Source organism: Simochromis diagramma, unplaced genomic scaffold (assembly GCF_900408965.1).
Source record: "Simochromis diagramma unplaced genomic scaffold, fSimDia1.1 OVJJ01000822.1, whole genome shotgun sequence".
NCBI classification, from domain to species: Eukaryota; Metazoa; Chordata; class Actinopteri; order Cichliformes; family Cichlidae; genus Simochromis; species Simochromis diagramma.
In genome coordinates this window covers 1,042,289-1,063,029 of record NW_024387520.1, presented here as the reverse complement: position 1 = coordinate 1,063,029, position 20,741 = coordinate 1,042,289, and the positions used below count along the sequence as shown (strand labels likewise).

The window sequence follows — 20,741 nt, the reverse complement described above, 5'->3', positions numbered from 1 at the left end:
TGGGTCAGGAAGCAGAGGGAAACTGAGCATAAGATGTGAGGGAGTGTTTGTTCCTATCAGCTGCTGCAAGGCGCTCTCGTGTGGGCTGTGGTGAACTTTCAAGTGAATTTCAAATATTGCGAATTACATGAAAGTAATATGGTATCCAGCATGTCCGTTACATTTATTTAATTAGTGTTGACTTCTTTAAATCAAGCACTTCCCATCTGGTGGATTTTTTTCCAGCTTTTTTCACAAGTAGTTGTGGCTTTTCAGGGAAATACAGAATAAGCACTTTCGGACTGAAGAAACCTTTACACGGTTCTTCTTTTTTGCTTGTCCAGAGGGCAGAAAGTAGGAAGTGTTAAGGTTATTAAAATCCCTCTTGTGGAGTCTTTTTAGTGCCTGCATTAGGGTAGGTAAACCTACTTTTAGCACAGGAAGACCAAAATAAACAAGCTAAAATGCAACAAGTCATACAAAAAACAGAAAAAGCCATTGCTTCCATTTCATCTAATCTTCTGTGGCATCCATGCACTGCAGAAAGGTGTAGAAAGAAAATCATGAAACTGAAATAGGAAGCATATATTTTCCGTGGTATGACTTACTGGTAGCTGTCCCTGGCCAAGGACCAGCACATGCCACAAAGTGTTATGTAGTAAATTTTCAGATTGGTTTTTAGATTAGATTATGGACTGCAGGCCTCTTTTGCAGTTTATCTTATCATGAAAACACTGCACCAAACACAGCGTCCTCCGTGTGCTCCTATTGGAGTACCTCCCCCCCCGCAAAACAAATCCTCTAGTTGGTGGACTAGTCCAAGACTTTGGCCTTATGTGTATGTTTGATGCTTGGACATCATCAATGTCATGTGGAAAGAAGCTAAACATTGAGTCATCGATTTGGCCTCTGCATCAAAGACTCCATTCGCTTACATGCCTCTGTCCTGTCTATGCAAGATGTTATCTCAATTCCTACATAATCAATAAATTTCTTTTTTTTAAATCTGAGCACAGATACATGTGATTAACTACCTGCTTAGTGCAGTCGTGCTTGTTTAGACTGGACTAGTAGATAAGAAAAGGGACAGCTGGCTAAATCTATGCTGCTAATTGCGTTAGTCCCCATTGCTCAGACAAGTTGCGTCCATAACAAAGACCATGTTATGAAAACAAGCCAGTAGTCAGTTTGGCATCTAAATACCCTTTCTGTTTTGTCCTGATATGTTTGGCATAAAGTTTTTTTTTTTTTTTTTTTTTTCTTGTGCTGAAGAATGAAGTTAAATCCGCAGTCCACTTTTTGTTAGTCATCTTCTTTACGTTTGTAATGAACTGTAGATGAGCAGTTCAAGCAGGTGCAGTCACACTAATAATACTGTTTTATCCATTGGTCTTTCCCACCACCACTTACAACATCTGTTGAAATGAAGTGGTGGTTTGTGCATTAGTCAGTGGGGGAGGGGAAGTATCTAATCAGGAAGAAGGAAGGAATATGCTTTGTACACTGAGGCGGTAATATTGAGCAGATTTTCTTTTCTGAGTTGAGGAATAAGCAGGTTTTGACTTTTTGTCTGCTTTTCATTTGGCTTATCATGCAGATTGTCTCATGGGAAAAGGAAAATGTCCACACAGATAAATGTAATCCTACACACGAACACCAACACAAACTAGGGTTTTTCCTGTTGTGAGTAATTTTCTAAGACTTTAAAGTAGTTCCTGTTAAACCTTGACTTCTAAGTAGGATAAGAAGTTTGGGATTTAGTCCTTAAAGTCTTATAGAGCAGAAAGTGATAAAGAGTTTGGATGCAGGGCTAAGCTTGAGCACTCTGAGGCATGGCCAGTCTCATGTTGAACACGCAGACGTTTTCTGACACATTTGTTTCTTATGTCTTGCTTTAAGGAGTCTGTTTTTTTTTTTTTTTTTCTCTTATGAAACAAGGAAGTTGGAAAACAGCCAGTGTCAGTTTTTTCTTAAACATATTAAACATAGGATCTGAGGTATGTGATCGCAGCTAGTAATTAGTTCTGTGCTGCTCTTGGGTCGTAAATCTAAATATATTTCTATGGCTGAACAATATGGGGAAAAAAATCTTGTCGCGGTAATTCAAAAACGTTTTACAAAACAACACAAGCAAAATAACACAAAATAATATCTTAAAAAGCAAAAAGGTTCTGTATCATTTCATTTTTTTCAATTGTTTTTAATAGATTCAAGAACAGTACTGCTCCAGTGAAGTGGGCAGTGAGGCTCATATATGGCTCAGAGCACAAGTCTGGTTTGGTAGTGAAGTATGGCACAGCTGTTCAGATAGCTGGGAATGTGCTGTCTGAGAGAATTGTTTATGGCCAGTAGGTAGTAGGCATCGAGGGTTGGTTACTTAAATCCAACATTTTTGACTCCCTGTACTGGCGTCTACATGTATTTACATGCCTTTGTGGGGGGAAAAGGTAGAGTATGCAGAGCAAGCTGCTCTGCTTCTTTGGCTACGTTCACACTGCAGGTCTTAATGCTCAATTCCGATTTTTTTTTTGATCAAATCTGATTTTTTTTTTTTTTTGTCTGCTTGTTCACACTACTAATAAAATGCGACAGCAAACGCGCTCTAGCGTGAACACTCAAAGAGGCCCGCATGCGCAAAAGAAGACGTCACACACAACACTCTGTTTAGACCCAGAGCAAACAGTATTGTTTGACTGATGGCCCTTATTATAAAGACTTCTGACTTTACGTTTCCCAATTTTTGCTTTAAGTTATTTACATAATAATGTAGTTAACCTAATAATTATCCTTATTGCTGTTTTAGAGGAGCGGTGCTTCAAAGGATAGTTGCAGATTTCTGTCAGAATCTGCAGATTATACAGTACAAATAAAATGTTTACGTTTCTCCAACGTTGTCTTCCCAATAGTTTCACTGACATCTACACTGGATGGCCAGGAAGCGTTCGCGATGTCTTCTCCGGCGCTGATAATTGGCATCTGTCTTGTGTCAGTGACGTAAAAGATGGATTTAATGCAACATGACCGTTCAAACAGCAGTCGCTTTCTAAAACATCGGATATGTATCGGATTCAGTACCACATACGAAAGTGACCCAGATCGGATTTGAAAATATCGTATTTGTGCCGTTCACACTGTCATACCATGATCGGATATGGGTCGCATAGGGTCCAAAAAATCGGATTTGATGCGCTTTTGCCTGCAGTGTGAAAGTAGCCTTTGTCACACTTAAACTGTCTCCTCCTCCTGGTTTTAGCTCCTTCCTTCAGGGAGTCACCACCAAGAATCATATTGATCTCATACCATGCCTATCATCTTCCTCTGTTACACCAATCCTCTGCATGTCCTCCTTCATTAAATCCATGACTTCTTTGTGGTCTTCCTTTCTCCTGCCTGGCAACTCGTCAATATATTTTTTCCAATTTATCCACCATCCGTCCTCTGCACATGTCAAAACCGTCTCAGCTTTGATTTTTGAACTTGCTATTATCTGGTGAACCTTTCCTTTCACTCCTGTTGCTATTCTTTTGTCACAAATCACCCCTGACACTTGTCTACATCCTACCTGCACTCTCTTCTTCATCCCTCTTGTGTATTCCCCATTGCTTTTGATGATTAAACTCATCTATCTTCACTACTTCTACTCCTTCTCATTCACACATGTTCTGTCTTGCTTTTGCGGTCTTTAATTCCTCTTCTCTCCAAAGCATACTTCCACCTCTCCAGGCTTTCTTCCAGCTGGGAGGGGCATTAAGCCAGTATATTCCTAGTGCCAATCCCAAACTTAGATAAATGGGGATGGTTGTGTCAGGAAGAGCATCCAGTGTAAAGTTTTGCCAGATCAAATATTGGTTAACAATGGTTAAAACATCTGAACACTACATAATTCCTCTGACCCTTCTTTTCATCAATGTCATCATCTGTAGTCATTTGGTCTTTTATCTCACTCACACTCTTAATGTGCTGGCGTCCACAGCTGCACTCGAATATTAGCAAATGTGTGGCTGCTTTAGTGCGGATTGTAGTCTGTCAAAATGTGGGTGGAATGAGTTCTATAGATTTTCCATTGAAGTCAATGTACAACAGTTACAGTCAATATGCAGAATCAAGGAAAGCCATTTTATAATTTATTTATTTATTTTTAGAGTTTTATCACTCAGTCCTTCTCATTTTGTCTACAAACTGTAAAAGAATACAGCTGCTTTCCTTAAAACACTATCTGTGTAGTGTTTTCTATGCTTACGAATGAAAGCACAGATTGGGGTCGGAGAGAGGTGGGGGGAGAAAAAGAACTAGGCACGTTATCTCATTGTTTCAAAAATTGTTGGAATGTAGCTGGACTCTGATTACAATAGTGGTCCGTGGCCTTGGTTACAGGAAGGGGATTTAGGTGGCGTCTCATGTGGTCTTGGTGACAAAAGGCAAAAGGCAGCCAGTGTGTGAAGAGCAATGAGGCGACATTGGCGGGTGGGTGTGTGTGGTGTGAGAAAGAAACGTCTGTCCTATACTGACTGTTACTAAAGGTACAATATGATACTCTTTAACCACAAATACAATCCCATGCACCTTCCTCTCTATATTACCACCATATTAGTGTGTCATTAGTGTGAACCTGCATGGATGGCTAGCAGTGACCTGGGCTGAGTTTAACAAGGTGGCACTATTTGGTAATTTAAGAACTTTACATGAAATTAGTATATTTTCATTTTTGATGTATATTGCTGTCCTTGGTTTGGTGTTAAACTTCATTTAAAATGATCTTAAACTTTAACTACTTTTATTAGTTCTAACTTCCTTATATCTGTTGACTAGAGCAGGGCGATATGACCAAAAATATTTATCACGATATACATTTGAAAATTTGCGATAACGATATAACTGACGATATAATTGACACTAGACAAAATACTTTACAACTCCACAACTTTATTAGTGCAAAAAACCCATCAATGTATTTTCACTTAAACAAGCAGCTGTTTCTTATGTGCATTAAAGTTATATAAAAATGTAACCGTGCAAATTCCTTGCTGACAGTTTATCCAAAAGGCATTTCCAGTGGAAATTGGCCAAAATATCCTCAGCATAACCATGTATAATATCCACAAAACTTAAAAAGAGGTTATACACACACAATACGGTAATATTATGTTGAAGCACAGTACGTATCACTCCGCGAGGCTCCTGCCTACGATAGCCGTAATGCTCCGACAATCCATCAAGCGGTGCGGGTTCGTAACTTAGCAAAGTCGTACTAAAACATTTGACAGATTTTCGAGCGCCGTGTACGACATAAAATCGTTTCGAGGTCAGTAAACACAACCGTCGATTTTCAAAAAATCAAAGGATTGATTTTAAGTGTGCCGTATTTTCCAAAAAACTAATAGCTAATAACGTAATAACGACGGCCTGCTAGCATGTGCTACCAGAAATAGTGTTTTGTTGTGTATCTGACGGACGAAAGCTAAACCAGTTCCACACCACTGAAGTTGCACCATTTTTACAAACCAATTCTGGTTCATCTGTTTTATTCAACGATCCGCTTTCGCCCTTCTCATTCTCCGCTGCCGGAATGCTTTTCCGCCATGTGCATATGAAAACAAAGGCACTGCGCATGCGCGTTTTACCCATATTCTATCGCGATATTTCATTTTCTTATCGTTGGCCAACATTATACCGGTATTACCGTGAATGGTATGATATGGCCCAGCCCTACTGTTGACATGCTGATGGAAAAGAAAGTAGGTTGATGTAATTCATATGCAGCTAATAAGAGTATATAGTATACAGCAGTTTTCCATAATGACTGTTGGTGACCGTTTAGGCTCTGTCTGTAATTCCGCTCTAATTCCGCTGCCTCTCCCTCTCCAACATCAGCTCATCCTGATTTGTGGCTGGGATTTTCATGTTATGTCACATCTTACTGACCAAGCAGCGAGCACACTCTAAAACACAAAGCAGCAAGTGCAGTTTTGCACCCTGAAAACAGTGATTAAAAACATATAGAGCCTGGAAGTGGATTTTTAACTATATATATATATATATATATATATATATATATATATATATATATATATATATATATATATATATATATATATATATTTATTTATTAGTTTACTCTTGATTTGAGTTGCTTTGATTTGATTCACAAGAGGTTATATTTGGGTTTCAGCACCATAACAGAGACTCTTTACTGCAGCTCTGTCTTTACAACGGTGCAGTTATGTTTGGTAATATCATTGTACGTTAGTTGTGTCAATGGGAAACCGGTTGGAATACAAATGGGTGTTGACAGATTGAGGTGGCCTATGTTTTAACTGAAATGTGTGAACATAACTGACTGTGGCAGCATGAGATGTCCCCTGTCACTGAGGTGCCGCCACAGTGGATGACTGTTTTATAACACAAATTAAAGGGGGCCATTTATATTTCCTTGGCCAGTGGTCACCCACTCTCGTCATTGATGAGTGACAGAATATATGCAGAAGATAAATCTGTTTCCGCACAGCAAAATAGCCCAGCACGGCAGTGTGGAGTGACCCTCAGTCTGAGGGCCCAATCTAGCACCGGCCCAAAGGAAAACCTTGGTTTTAGAAACTCTGCTGTTCCTAAAGGTAGTATTGTCTGTTGTTTGATACTGGTTACACATGACTGGAATACTGTTCAATTGCTTAACAGTGTCAGATGTGAGTGCAGTTGAGGAATACAAACAAGGATGTTAAAATCTGTGTCACACTGGTGCTACTCCTGTTGGTAATTTCCTCGGGGTGTGGGCCCTCCTCCTGTCTCTGCACATCAGGCTCAGTGCTGCTGGCTCAGGAGGCAATAAGGTACATGGGTCTGCTTTCATCTTATTTGCGCAAAATATTTTTATTTATTTATTTTTTCTTGACTTGGGGCTGAATCAGTGAACTGTAACTCTCAGGAGGCTATCATTGAATACACACAGCATTTCTCCTGGGAGTGTCTCCGTATCACTAACGTATGACTGAAGCTGTCAGTCCAGTGCCAAGCCTTTACTGCCTGAACACACAGGCCCCGCTGATTTTACATGCCAGAGCCACTTAACACTAAATATCTGCAGTTTGAAGCTGTAATCAATTTAACTATTTAGAAGCTGTTATTTGAGAGTTCTTCTCTGTTTTTGTGTTAACTTTTGCAGTTTGAGCAAATAAGATGATCAATCTTTGAGTTTGAACACATTCAGCACCATTTGCGCTACCAAATGAGGAAAACTGGTGTGGTCATGGTTGCTTTATATGTGTATTTAGAACCAAGCAGATGACAGCGTTCTAAATGGACCTGACATAACAGATTTTCTACTTTAATAAATGGCATGGCTGGATAACCTTTTCTTTTCAGTTCAGCTGTGACACTACTGCTGCTTTTCTGTCCTTCCTCTTGTCAACACCTGAGCTTGGCCCTGGTGACATTTCCCTTCAGTGAGATCAGAGACACTGGAATACGTACCTCTTTACACATTACACAAAACAACTGAGTAGAAATGCCAAAACCCCCCCCAAAACAACTGAAGAGGAATAATAGCAGTGAAAACATAACAAATAACTGGTGATTAACAGACTTGATGTATAAATCGTGTACATGAAGTATGCGACTTATTTGTCACACACATTGTCTTGTAACAAACTAGCACAAATGGCTGCCACACTTCTAATTATGGACTTACACTTCTGTTCCTATTTTCCTATTGTTTAATGGCTCCCAGCTGAAGAGTTGTTTCCACTGGCTGTTAATGAATTGATCACTAGAGAAAGTCTGGAGTTTGGAGCATTTCAATTTGAGTCAGAATGTAGTAAAAAACTACTGAGAGTCTTGCTTTTTATATACAAGTGCAATACTTCTGGAATAAATGTAATTCTAGTCTGCAGTGAGTATAGGAGGCTCAAAGTTCTTTCGAAACTGTGCCGTCTTCCTGATTAAATGTTGTTGGGACACGTCACTACCACACAACGTGGCCTATTCACCATGACCCAGTGTTGTATTATCAACTGCCACCCCACCCAGTCTGCTCGGACCTGCAGCGTGTACACTGCCCATCCCTCGTGATTAAGGTTGCATATCCAATCTAGAAAACAGTGGATCAGTCTGGTTTCATTAAGCATTTGTAGTGTAAACACTTCTTTCTCAAAATAGTTACATCACTTTTGAGTAGCTGGGCATTACAACAGTAATGTAATACTGGGCTTTTCTGCTGCTTGTTTTGCTGATGACAGTGTGGCAAGGACTCTGTCTTCTGGTATTTCAAAACTTAGCTGCACCTGATTATCCTGATAGGTAGGCTTGCTTTAAGTTTTCAAACAAAAGAAACTCCACTTAAATCGTCCACCAGTTTACATTTAAGGTGAAGAATCAGCCGTAAGCTAATGCTTCACTTTGTATCAGCAATGCTTAAGTAATTCCTGAACTTTAGTGGTTTACCTTGACAGTGTTAGCATAGGTAAAACTCCAAAGACACCGCTGCATCTCATGTTTTGGAGTTTCCGATTGGTGTGGTTGTGTTGCAACATCTCCCTCTGCACAGTCTGGGACTCTTTGGGCCCCTGTACTGATCTGTCATTGAAATGGCTGTTAAAACCATCACAATCTTGCATGTCTTGACAGCTGCGAATACCAAAATGGCCTTTAGACTACATTGCAAGGACTGTTGGCGTGTGTCGTGAGGATTGTACTTACAAGAACAGACTAGCTGCAGTGTAACACGGGCCATGGCATGTGTAATTCTGTAGTGATCACAGGGAAATAACTGTTGGCCAAATAGCAAGTGAAACTAATCTCACATCTGAGGTGGTGCAAATAAAGCAGATTTGATGGATAAATTGCTGTTTATGTGGATGAGGCTTTAGTTTTGGCTGTGTCACTAAATGGAGCTCAGTCATGCTGTGTACCCATCAGTGGAGGTTTTCTTCGTTGCGTTGATTTGTGCAGAAGCAGGCTGCCCACCAGTATGTTGTATGGAGGGCAATTTATTTAAAATGAAATGACATTACAAGGTTTTTTTTTTTTTTTTTTTTTTTTTTTTTTTTTTTTTTTTTCTTTCAGGCTCACAGTGGATATTAAGTTTTTGTTATGCATGTAGGCATAATTGTACAGTACAAGCAACATGTCACTCACCACACCAAAACGATGCTTTTGTCACCCCACCCCCCCCCCCCCCCCCCCCCCAAAAAAAAACTCTATGCAGGAAACCCAAGTATGAGTTCATTTTTGTGATCATGTACATGCTCAATCATCACCGCCACCACAAAAAAGCAAAAAAAAAAAAAGTGAGTTTAAGCCCTCTCTAAACACCTGCTGTGCACTCTTTGTTCATTCCAATATTCATACCATATCCTGACCTCAAGCAGTCACGCCATCACGTCTGATTTGTCTAATTCATATGGTGCACATAGTTTATTTCCACTCATGTGTTTTTGATCTCTCTGCACAGAATAAAGTACAGTCAGTTTGACTTTAGAATATTCCCTTTAACTCCACAAAGAGAACATTTGATGACCTCCCCTGTACCCTTGACGATAAGTTTTGACATCTCAGTATATATATCAATACAGATGGGGTTTGACGACCATATGAATGATTTCCGGGTTTTTCCAAGGGTAGTCGGATAGGCACAAACCACCCTCACTAACTTCTGATGAACACCCAGTCATTTTGATCTTTAAGCAGGCTGAAATATGACAGAAACCTCTTGGTTGAGAGTTCAAGGGCACATGTAGGCTTTCATGTGATATGTGTTTTCATGTGTCAAGGGTTTCCTTGTATTTGTTAGAAGAGATGCATAAAAAAGGACAACGTTAAAATAATAATCAAATTATTCACCTGTAATTAAAAGAGCTACGGGCAAATAAAAGCGTGCAAATCTGCCTCATATTTTGGTGTCGTCAGCACATTTTCCTCTAGGGAGGCATCTGATTTCAGTTTCTACTGACATGCAGCTATGTGACAAACAAAGCTGTACAGGTATGCAAACAAGGCTTGCCTATCACAAGTTTTTCCTGTAAAGTGTTGACCCAGATTGCGATCGCATTCCTGGAAAAACACCCCCCCCCCTTTTTTTTTTTTTTTTTATTTTTTAATTTTATTTAATTTTATTTTTTTTCCTTCTCCATTTTTTGACACACATGAAAAGTAATTACAGCTCATTATATAAGGTTTTGTGAAGTTGCAGAATAATTACCTTTGGTTATCTTTGAAGGACTTCAATGTAGTTGATCAGCTCTTTCTAGGACTAATCAAGTTTGAGTTTCCTACACCAATGCACTCCTGAACCAGATAAATGTAGGGAGGACTCCTCCAAACCCCTGTTTTGAGCAAGATTACAATTTGAGATTAAAAATGTAATTCCATTTTTGAACAAATTAGCCTCTTTAGGTTTATAATAACTTATTCATTCTACTAGTTAATGACATTCTATACTTGTTTTACGATAGATAAGGGCTGTTCGGACACTCCCACTGCTCAACAGGACGAACTTCCTGCTTGTGTTGTGATCCTTGTCCTGTCGGAAACATGCCACACAAGTGTTTCTCGCTCATAGTCACTCTTTTCTCCTTGCTCGTTCACTCTCCTCCTCTCTCCCCGTCTCTCTTTCTCTCTCTGCACACAGTGGAAAACCACCTTCAAAACATGTCCCACATCCTGTGCCATGCTTTAGTCGTGGTGATTCAGGCTTTAAAACTGTTCCCATGTGGAATATTAAAAAAATAGAATAAAGGAGTCCGAAACCCACCCAAGAGTGTTTGCCTATCTATAGGTTTTGGTAAGATTGGACCTCATTCAGTTGTTTGTCTGAAGTTGGAAGGCTTTCCATTATCTTTGGAAGTGGTTTGTTATTGTAGGCAGAGCTGTGGAACTTGAAGCTTTTGAATGAGCATGTTTTCCAGAGTGCCTTTGTCTGCCAACAGATTGTTGTCTTGGTAAAGATTTTAGCTGAACCAGCCACAGAGTCTGTTTTTGTTTGGATTGGGTATGTCCTATTTTTCCCTCTTAGAAGTGGCTCTTTCTAAAAGTGTGCCACAGATACATGCTGTTAGTATGGCAGATGTTTAATGTTTGGCACAATGGAAGATTTAGGAGGCGCGACAGAGGTTACAGCTACCCACTGGAAATAGTTTGAAGTCTTTAAAATCTCATGAAACACATTCTGTTTCACAGTACCTTTTTGGAAGTGCTTACCTGACATTAGCGAAACCATGAAATCACACCATTGTATTTCACTGTAGCGTCCTCACATTATTTAAAAAAAGGTGATAAATCTGTCAATCTGAAACATGCATGTGACAAACTCCTCTTTCTGAGGACCAAATAGATACAAGGAGACTGTGCATAGCGACAACTTCAGACTTTTATCAAATCTCTAATGTTCTCAGTCTGTAATCACAAATGTGCTGAACGTTTTCGTTGGGTGTCTCACTAGTGAAAGCCTCTCGAGGCTTTCACTAGTTCACATACTCTACATTTGTGTTGGTGCATATTGCAGTTGCGGCTTGTGCAAACCTCTGCTGAAATGAATAGGTTCAACATCACAACGGCAACAGTGTGTCTTTAAATAAATGTGCTCTCTGCCTTTTTTTTCTGCAGATATGAGACGAGTTGTACGGCAGAGCAAGTTCCGTCACGTCTTCGGCCAGGCGGTGAAGAATGACCAGTGCTACGATGATATCCGGGTCTCGAGGGTCACGTGGGACAGCGCCTTTTGTGCAGTGAACCCCAAGTTTGTCGCCCTAATTATTGAGGCCAGCGGTGGCGGAGCATTCCTCGTCCTCCCTCTGCACAAGGTGAGTTTATTATGTGTTGTGCGCCCTTTGGACTGGGCTGGGGTGTGCAAATGGAGTGAACTGAATGTGTAAGCATGGTTGCATCCACTTTTAAAAAATCGTATTCTTTATCATACTACATGATTTCAGTGCTCCCTGATTATATTTTGAGTAATATGAATATAAAGTTGAACTATAAACCTTTGGATTAATGTTTAACGGTGGGTTGTTTCACACAAGCCACGCAAGTACAATGCAAGCTACACGGTCTCCTGATCCTTGCCTCCATGTTGATGAGTTTTTGGATGTAAACAAATTAGCAGGGTACATGCCTCCCGTTTGTTTTTACCTTGTGTCATAATTAGGTCAGTTAAGGCGCAATAGAGGTCCAATGTCCTGGCATGTCCCACAAACCTCTTGGCTGCTGTTATGTTTGATAGTGGTGAATTGCTGCTAGCTTGTGTTTGTTTGTCAGCGTCAGGCAGTGGCCAAGTAGCAGGCCCTGACATAGAGTGACATAAGCACTGAAATGCTGTTGACAGATCTACCCTGGACCTGTAATTAGTGTACACCACTACACTGCCATGTCATATGAGCTAGCCCTGGCACTGGAGACTGGATCCTTAGGCCTGTCATCACACAGCTTAACACCTCTCAGCACCTCATTCAATACAAAGCTTGTACTGGAGGTGGGCTGCGAGCTCGAACCGGTTCACACTCCTCCTGGGTCCTCCTCTTTCTGTGTCTGTGTACTACTGAGCTTCCCTTTGCATGCCATGCTGCAGTACAGTAATGGTGTGTCTCCTGAACAAAGTCTACTTTCACTGCTGAATTAAAAAAAAAAAAAGTTTTCAGTGAGGTCTTTCTGTACAGCGAAAACCTCTAGGCAGTTTCCTCAATTGAGACTTTCAGATCTTCCCACGTATTTTCTTGTAACCCTGACAAACTAGTCCTTCAAATGTGAGTCTTTTCTTCATAGAGCAGCCCATGCTTTGAGGGCCTGGCGCTGAAAGGGGAATTATGTTAGTTAAGATTTGTATGTATGCATGTTAAAGATACTTTGACGTGTATTTGTGCCACCAAACCTGTTTTACAGATAACCATAATGGGAAAAGACAGTTATTAGAACCTACAACTAACATAAAGATTTAAGCTTAAATTATTAATTTTTTTTCCTTTTAACTTCTATTTCAAGTCTTTATGACCTTACTATTCTCAAATGATTTTTTTTTTTCTGACAAAGCAGGTCCATCTGGAAATCTCAGTATAGCCTCAGCTGGCAATGCAGGTCTCAAAAGTGGGACAAGTCTGTTCTTGCAAATTGTATGACTAGACTGCAGAGCAGTGGATTGGTATTAAAGATTTGATCTCTGCACTTAACGCCATTGCTAAAATACTACATGGAAAAAGCTATTTCTCAGTTATGAATGGATTACAAGTTTAAGTTTTGTGTAAATGAGCCTGTTTTTCTGTGTTCTCATTTATGCAGCTCTGCTTTGTGGATAAAACTCTTGAGTTACAGTTTTTTGGGTCTCATTCCACTTTTTTGCAAGGGTGCACATCCCCTCAGTGTCTTCAACCTCCCTCCCCTTTGGATTTCTAATTTGAGGGTGCATCTGTGCGGCTAACCCATCTGCCTGTGCTGTGTGGCTCCTAGTCTCTACGGGAAGCCAGCTGCTCTGGGCCTTTGTCCCAATGCTTACTCCCAGTACAGCCCTTTGTCATTACTCCACTTATGGGGGGGTGCAGCAGGGGTGCAGCGGGGGGGGGGGGGGCGCAACAGAAGTGTGATGATGCAATCCCCCCCCCCCCCCCCTTGGTAATTAAGCTATAAGTAACTATGCACTGTCTTTGTTACTGTCATGCAAGCCCAGACGGGGGGAGCAATATTTCTTTTGTCCTCAAATTGCTTTTTTGGGTATATAAAAAGCATCACCTAAAATTCAGATCTGTGACCTGACCTCGTGGGGGTGGCTCTTTTTTGTGACTCACTAGGTTGTGGGTTAGTGCGGCAGGCCGCCCTGACTCAGCACAGCCACGAGTATTGTTGCCTCTTCCTGAGAGAAAAATGAGATTTATAGAGAGGGGATCAGATGTCTAGCTTTGCACATGTCTTTCCCTTCCCTCATGCTTTCAATCTGTCCCTTTCTCATTCTTAGCTGGATGCCTGCTAATTTATTCCCTGATTTCCATATGAAGGAAGCTGTAGAAGTGAATACAGCAGCTAGCTCGTAATTGGGAGAAAAAATCCTGATGGCTCCTCTCTGGTCAACACGAACGAAGAGCGAAGGATGAGTGAATTGTTACTGTGGATTTTAATTTATAGTCCTTTAAATCGAAATCTGATTTGTTCATCCTATGATGGGAGTGTTATAAAAAAAAAAATCCTGCTCAATAAACACTTTTACCCAGCAACACCTTTATGTTCTAAGCACTTTACAGAAATCAAATTTGGAGTGTGGGTTTTAAATCAATGGTACCATTCATTCATTCTGCTGAGCCTGTGCCTGTTAGTAATCCTTGGGCATTTCTACAGTGACACGTTATTTCTCCTCTGTCTAATATTCACTAGGTTTTACTGCCTTTGTAGCTGCTTCCTGTGTCTTTATGCAAAAATGCACTGGGTGTGCATGATATCCAGGGTCTTTCCCCACACTTTGGTCATTTTGCTTCTGCCTTTGCCGCTTCTGCCTCTCAGTCCTGCTGACTGCAGATTTTACCATATATGGTCATTCACTGCTCCCTGCCTGACAGGCTTCCAAGACCATTTCCTCCCTGCCCTGCCATTGGCTGCTTCGTGCAGTGTAAGTACACATGTGAATTCTGGGATAGGCCGAAATATGAAGAGCGGCCAAGATGAGAGAATTGGGTTGGAGTCAGATGTTGTTTCTGTCAATGAGTCACTCACTGTATCCAAGTGCCGTATTTAAATATTTTAATGTGATAATCAGTATCACTCCTGGCTTCTTTTTTCTTTAAGTAGCAAATCTTTAAAGAAGATTTTTAGAAAGAAATCTTTTTTTAGCTATTTATTTAGTTTGCAGCCATTTCTCATCTATCTACATCTGAATGCATTACCAACTTAACATATATATTCCAAGTATGTTTTAGCAGCTTTCAGCCAAAAGTGCAGAACTCTGTCACAGCATGTACTCCGCTCATAATAGACGTGAGGAGAGTCCATCCCTCAGGGGGTGTAAAATATCTGTTTAGACGTACTAGAAGATAATGGAAGCTTTGATTTTTCATTTGAGTAATCTCTGTCACCAAAGATGCTTCAAAGATGTTGGCTGCAAAAATATCTAATAATAAACTCTACACTATCTACAGGTATGCTTGCTTAATCTGTTCAGTGAAATACGGCTCTGGTTTACTGCCAGCTTTGCATTGTTCCTGGCCTATCATTCGGAGGTTGTAAATCTTGGGATAATGTTCCGTGTGTAACAGAGCCGCCGTTGCTACTTACTCCTCAGCTGTTTATCTCTACCTTAGCTCCTCGCCTCAGCTTTATAGGCTGAGACTTGCAAAAGTGGAAATTTCCATGAAGCTCTTAGCACTGGACGGCATGCATGCAAGACCCTGTTAGTGGTGTGCATGTGTGAATCACATGTTGAGTTGCAAGGAGAGGAAGTGTGGTGTGCAGGCCTTGTGTGAATGAGAAGAATGTCCTCTTTTGCCTTCAGGGAATCTCGTTCATGCATTTTTCTTCTTTTTTTGTGTATGTTTCAGTGTTGTGCTTTGTATCCATCGGGTGTGATTCACCCTTATTTTCTGCAGCCTTACTTGTTGCTATGCAACCAGTTGTTTTCTAGGCCTCAGACATTCCTCTCAAAGGATTCAAATGTCTGTAGTGTAGTTATGGACATGTTAGGTATTCAGCAGTGAGCACAGTCGCTTGCTGCTCGTGTAGGCGTGGTTTATACTGGTGCAGTTTCTTGTTCCTCACAAAATGCTGACCTTTTTTTTGCTGAGGTGTGGACAAGTTGCCTTATCACTGTACACTCCTCTGCTGAGGTGTTAAGGTCTTATACCTGCCTGAATACACAGGGCCTAAAGGTTGGGTTATTTACTGATCAAAGGTACTGGGGATTACTGGCAATGTACATCGCAATTTGAATAATCTGTTGACCTATACCCAAACCCAAACTGAACCAGAGGCTTTATGTTGTTGCTGAGATATGGTATTGGGTAGTATTTAAAACTGCCATGTGAAATGAGTTGGGTTCCTGCAGTATGACAGCAGGAAAGGGCCAGAGCACTGCTAGTAAGCAGATATAATTTTTTTTTTTTTTTTTTAAAGCATGCCTTGTCTACTGTAAAAACAGCAATAAAGTGCAGAGTTCTCTAAAACCTCAAATGCACAATTTCTAATTCACTGCTGTCTCTCATGAGGCAAATGGTGTAAATAAATGATCTGCTTAACCAGTATAAAAGTTGTCATTCATATATGCAGTACTGAGCCAGAAGGCTAGCCACAAACTATAGAAAGCAGGCAGTTTCAGGGACTCGAAGCAGAGTGGAATGAGGAAATCGGCTCTAAAAAGAATTTTTAGAAGTAGAGGGTGTATGTAGGTGGAGAAAATTTCCAGTCTATTGATAATTTATTTATTTATTTATTTATTTTCTTTCAAGCTTTCAAAGTTCACATTCGATTGAACATTTGAATCAGTTGCAATAACCAATAAGCAGGCCATGGGATGATAAAGTGGTTAATGCTCTTGCTTCATGGCAGAAGTGCTCCCGGTTAAAAACCTGCTGACCATCTGGGGGGTTTCTTTGTTGAGTCGGTATGTTCTCCATGTGACTGTGTGAGCTCTGAGGTTACTTCTGCTTCCTCCCACCATCCAAAGAGTTGAATAGTATGTTTTTGATTCTATGTTGGCTGTAGGTGTTAATGTGAGCATGAATGTGTGTTAGCCCTGTGATTAGACTGGCGTCCTGTCCACAGTGTGCCTTGCCTCTTGCAAAGTGACCCCCAGAGTATTCTGACCCTGAATTGTATACACAGTAGAAAGGATTGGTGGATAGTTGCATTGAGTCTTAAGGAATCTCTATTCACTCTTGCAACCAATAACAGAAGATTTGCAAGTAGCTGCAGTTTAATGTGGAAAGTTGAAAATGGCTTTTAAAGGTGGATGAGCATATACAGTGGGGCAAAAAAGTATTTAGTCAGCCACCGATTGTGCAAGTTCCCCCACCTAAAATGATGACAGAGGTCAGTAATTTGCACCAGAGGTACACTTCAACTGTGAGAGACAGAATTTGAAAAAAAAAAATCCATGAATCCACATGGTAGGATTTGTAAAGAATTTATTCGTAAATCAGGGTGGAAAATAAGTATTTGGTCAATAACAAAAATACAACTCAATACTTTGTAACATAACCTTTGTTGGCAATAACAGAGGTCAAACGTTTACTATAGGGCTTTACCAGGTTTGCACACACAGTAGCTGGTATTTTGGCCCATTCCTCCATGCAGATCTTCTCGAGAGCAGTGACGTTTTGGGGCTGTCGCCGAGCAACACGGACTTTCAACTCCCGCCACAGATTTTCTTTGGGGTTGAGGTCTGGAGACTGGCTAGGCCACTCCAGGACTTTCAAATGCTTCTTACGGAGCCACTCCTTTGTTGCCCGGGCGGTGTGTTTTGGATCATTGTCATGTTGGAAGACCCAGCCTCGTTTCATCTTCAAAGTTCTCACTGATGGAAGGAGGTTTTGGCTCAAAATCTCACGATACATGGCCCCATTCATTCTGTCCTTAACACGGATCAGTCGTCCTGTCCCCTTGGCAGAAAAACAGCCCCATAGCATGATGTTTCCACCCCCATGCTTCACCGTAGGTATGGTGTTCTTGGGATGCAACTCAGTATTCTTCTTCCTCCAAACACGACGAGTTGAGTTTATACCAAAAAGTTCTACTTTGGTTTCATCTGACCACATGACATTCTCCCAATCCTCTGCTGTATCATCCATGTGCTCTCTGGCAAACTTCAGACGGGCCTGGACATGCACTGGCTTCAGCAGCGGAACACGTCTGGCACTGCGGGATTTGATTCCCTGCCATTGTAGTGTGTTACTGATGGTGACCTTTGTTACTTTGACCTGCAGAGAGCTGGGACCATTCACCAGGTCCCCCCGTGTGGTTCTGGGATCTTTGCTCACCGTTCTCATGATCATTTTGACCCCACGGGATGAGATCTTGCGTGGAGCCCCAGATCGAGGGAGATTATCAGTGGTCTTGTATGTCTTCCATTTTCTGATGATTGCTCCCACAGTTGATTTTTTCACACCAAGCTGCTTGCCTATTGTAGATTCACTTTTCCCAGTCTGGTGCAGGTCTACAATACTTTTCCTGGTGTCCTTCGAAAGCTCTTTGGTCTTGGCCATGGCGGCGTTATTGGGTCTGACTGTTTGAGGCTGTGGACAGGTGTCTTTTATACAGATGATGAGTTCAAACAGGTGCCATTCATACAGGTAACGAGTGGGGGACAGAAAAGCTTCTTACAGAAGACGTTACAGGTCTGTGAGAGCCAGAGATTTTCCTTGTTTGAGGTGACCAAATACTTATTTTCCACCCTAATTTACGAATAAATTCTTTACAAATCCTACCATGTGGATTCATGGATTTTTTTTTTTTTTTTTTTTTTTTTTCTCACATTCTGTCTCTGACAGCTGAAGTGTACCTCTGGTGCAAATTACTGACCTCTGTCATCATTTTAAGTGGGGGAACTTGCACAATCGGTGGCTGACTAAATACTTTTTTGCCCCACTGTAGATGTAGTGGAGGAATGAAAGTAGTAACGTATTAAAAATGTTCACAGCTTTTGTTTTATGCCTCCAGGTGGGGGAAAAACCACAAAACAATACATTTTCACAATATGAGACTTTTAAGATGCACACAATAGGTGTACTGCTATACACAGGCAATCCCACTGGTGCTTGTTAATTTCCCATGCTCACAATTACTGATGCCCTGCTTCATGCCAGCTGCGTTCCTGAACTTGTGTATCATGCCATCATAACTTTCTGCAGACTTGAGGCAAGCCGCTTGTGCTCGCTCTGCAGACCCTGAAATTCCTAATTGTGTATATCAGACACAAACGCCATTAACACCTCAAAGGGTGTTACATTTGACACCCTAGCGGCCCACTTGCTCTCATTAGTCATACTCATAACAGAGCTGCTTGAGGCTGAGGTGTGGAATGTGAAGAACGCCTGGCTCTCTGGTCGAACTGTCGGCCTCTTCTGCCATGCCTGGGTTTTCGGGAGTTTAGTCGAAGTGTTATTGGGACTACAAATATCACAGTAGATTCGAGCATAAAGTATGGATTTAACTTATCCTGTTAGTAGAAAAATGATGAGATATAAACATCAGTTTCTCTTTTGGAGTTTGGTATTCATGCTTCTGGTTCCATCTGAGAACTATTTCTTACTGTAACACATGTCATCTGTAGTTAAAACCTCCACACCACAACAATGGACGACATTGACGCGATGTGTATCTGCACCTATGGCTTTTTGTGTTTATGTTTGATTCTTGTGAAGGAGTCGCTCTCGTGATTCATCCAGTGACATCACTCCTTGGCCAATCAGTGGCCTGCAGTCTGACATTATATTTTCAGCTCGACTCAGCTTGCTTGAAAGCCCAGTTCTGTAGATACTAACACGCACCTGTTACCAGGTACTACCATATAATGGAAAACACTAAAAACTGAGTAGAGTGGAGTTGAGCAGAGTAGGTGCTATTTATTAAAATAAATAAATAAATAAAAATAGGCAAAATTCTCTCATAGAGCATAGGGGGTCATATTATGCTCAAGTGTGTGTTGTACAAATTAAGCCCTACTTAACAAATCAGTATGGCCCAAACACAGAGGGGTGCTCGGTCTGTGTGTATCTGTTTCTTCATAAAACGCACTAAGACGAGGATCAGACGAGACTCGTAGGCTGTAAAACGGTTAGCACAGGCGGGAGGCGAAAGGGCAACGGAGACTAAAGGGGCTGACATGTTTATGGATTGATCCTTTTTGCTTAGCAGAACACAGGAGTCATAATATGCAACGAACATTGTAGTAAAGTTATTAGTTATTGTAAGAAAAATCCTTTAAAATTGCTCAATTGATTCAAAATGCTGCAGCAAGAATACTGACAGGGACTAGAAGGAGAGAACATAGTTCTCCTATACTGGCTTCTCTTCATTGGCTCCCTGTTAAATCCAGAATGAAATTTAAAATCGTTCTCATCACATACAAGGTCTTGAATAATCAGACCAACATTTATTATTAACTTCAGAAGCTTAGGACAAGGAAACCAGAAGGTGTGAAACAGTTTTGTTCATTTTTTTTTTTAGCTCTACATATTTGTTTTTGGACTCTACTCTAGTAGCCTTGCATGATTCCCTGTGCAGATAATCATTGTTTATCTCTTATTGGGCCTTGATGCAGCCGCTCAGTTCATTCTTTCACTGAAACAAGCCCTTATGGCTGTTCTTCCTGTAAGGCCACCTGCCTTTAAGTCTGCTTTCTTCCCATTGTCTACCCCTCACTAACAGAACATAAAGTAGCTTGATCTTGCTGTTCAAACTGCTACCAGAGCTATGCTAAAAAAAGAGTTTAGAGCGTTGTCTCTAGAGTTGGCTCACAGGGATTACTTGCAAGTTTCCTGTTGTTTAATTTTGGCTATGTTTAATATGAGATTACCATTTTAAAGAGAAGCATGATGGGAAATGTGTGCTACAATTACTAATTTACTGTGTATTGTTTTCCAACTTGATACTACAGACATATGGACAATGTCTTCATGCCCTCTTTGGAATGCTATAGTACTAGAATAAGTGAAATGCAAATGGCTCTGAACTGTTGGGTTATCTTATCTGTGTGATCGGTTTGTTCTTTTCCAAACTTGTTTATGCAGTTTCTGTTGAACCACCTGGTCATCAGTCCATGTCCTTCCTGCTTTACATCCTGTTCCTATTGCCTTTGGGAAGTCTTG

The 20,741-nt window shown here is 40.9% G+C and overlaps 1 protein-coding gene across 2 annotated transcripts in view; it reads left to right on the top strand.

Annotated features, from left to right (window-relative positions):
• Nucleotides 1–20,741, top strand: part of LOC120726058 (coronin-1C-A) — a 40,068-nt gene that overhangs the window by 8,378 nt on the left and 10,949 nt on the right. For both annotated transcript variants that reach the window (XM_040019320.1, XM_040019321.1), the window contains one exon: nucleotides 11,575–11,771. In XM_040019320.1, the coding sequence (XP_039875254.1) occupies nucleotides 11,575–11,771 (197 nt within the window). The remainder of the gene's footprint in view (nucleotides 1–11,574; nucleotides 11,772–20,741) is intronic.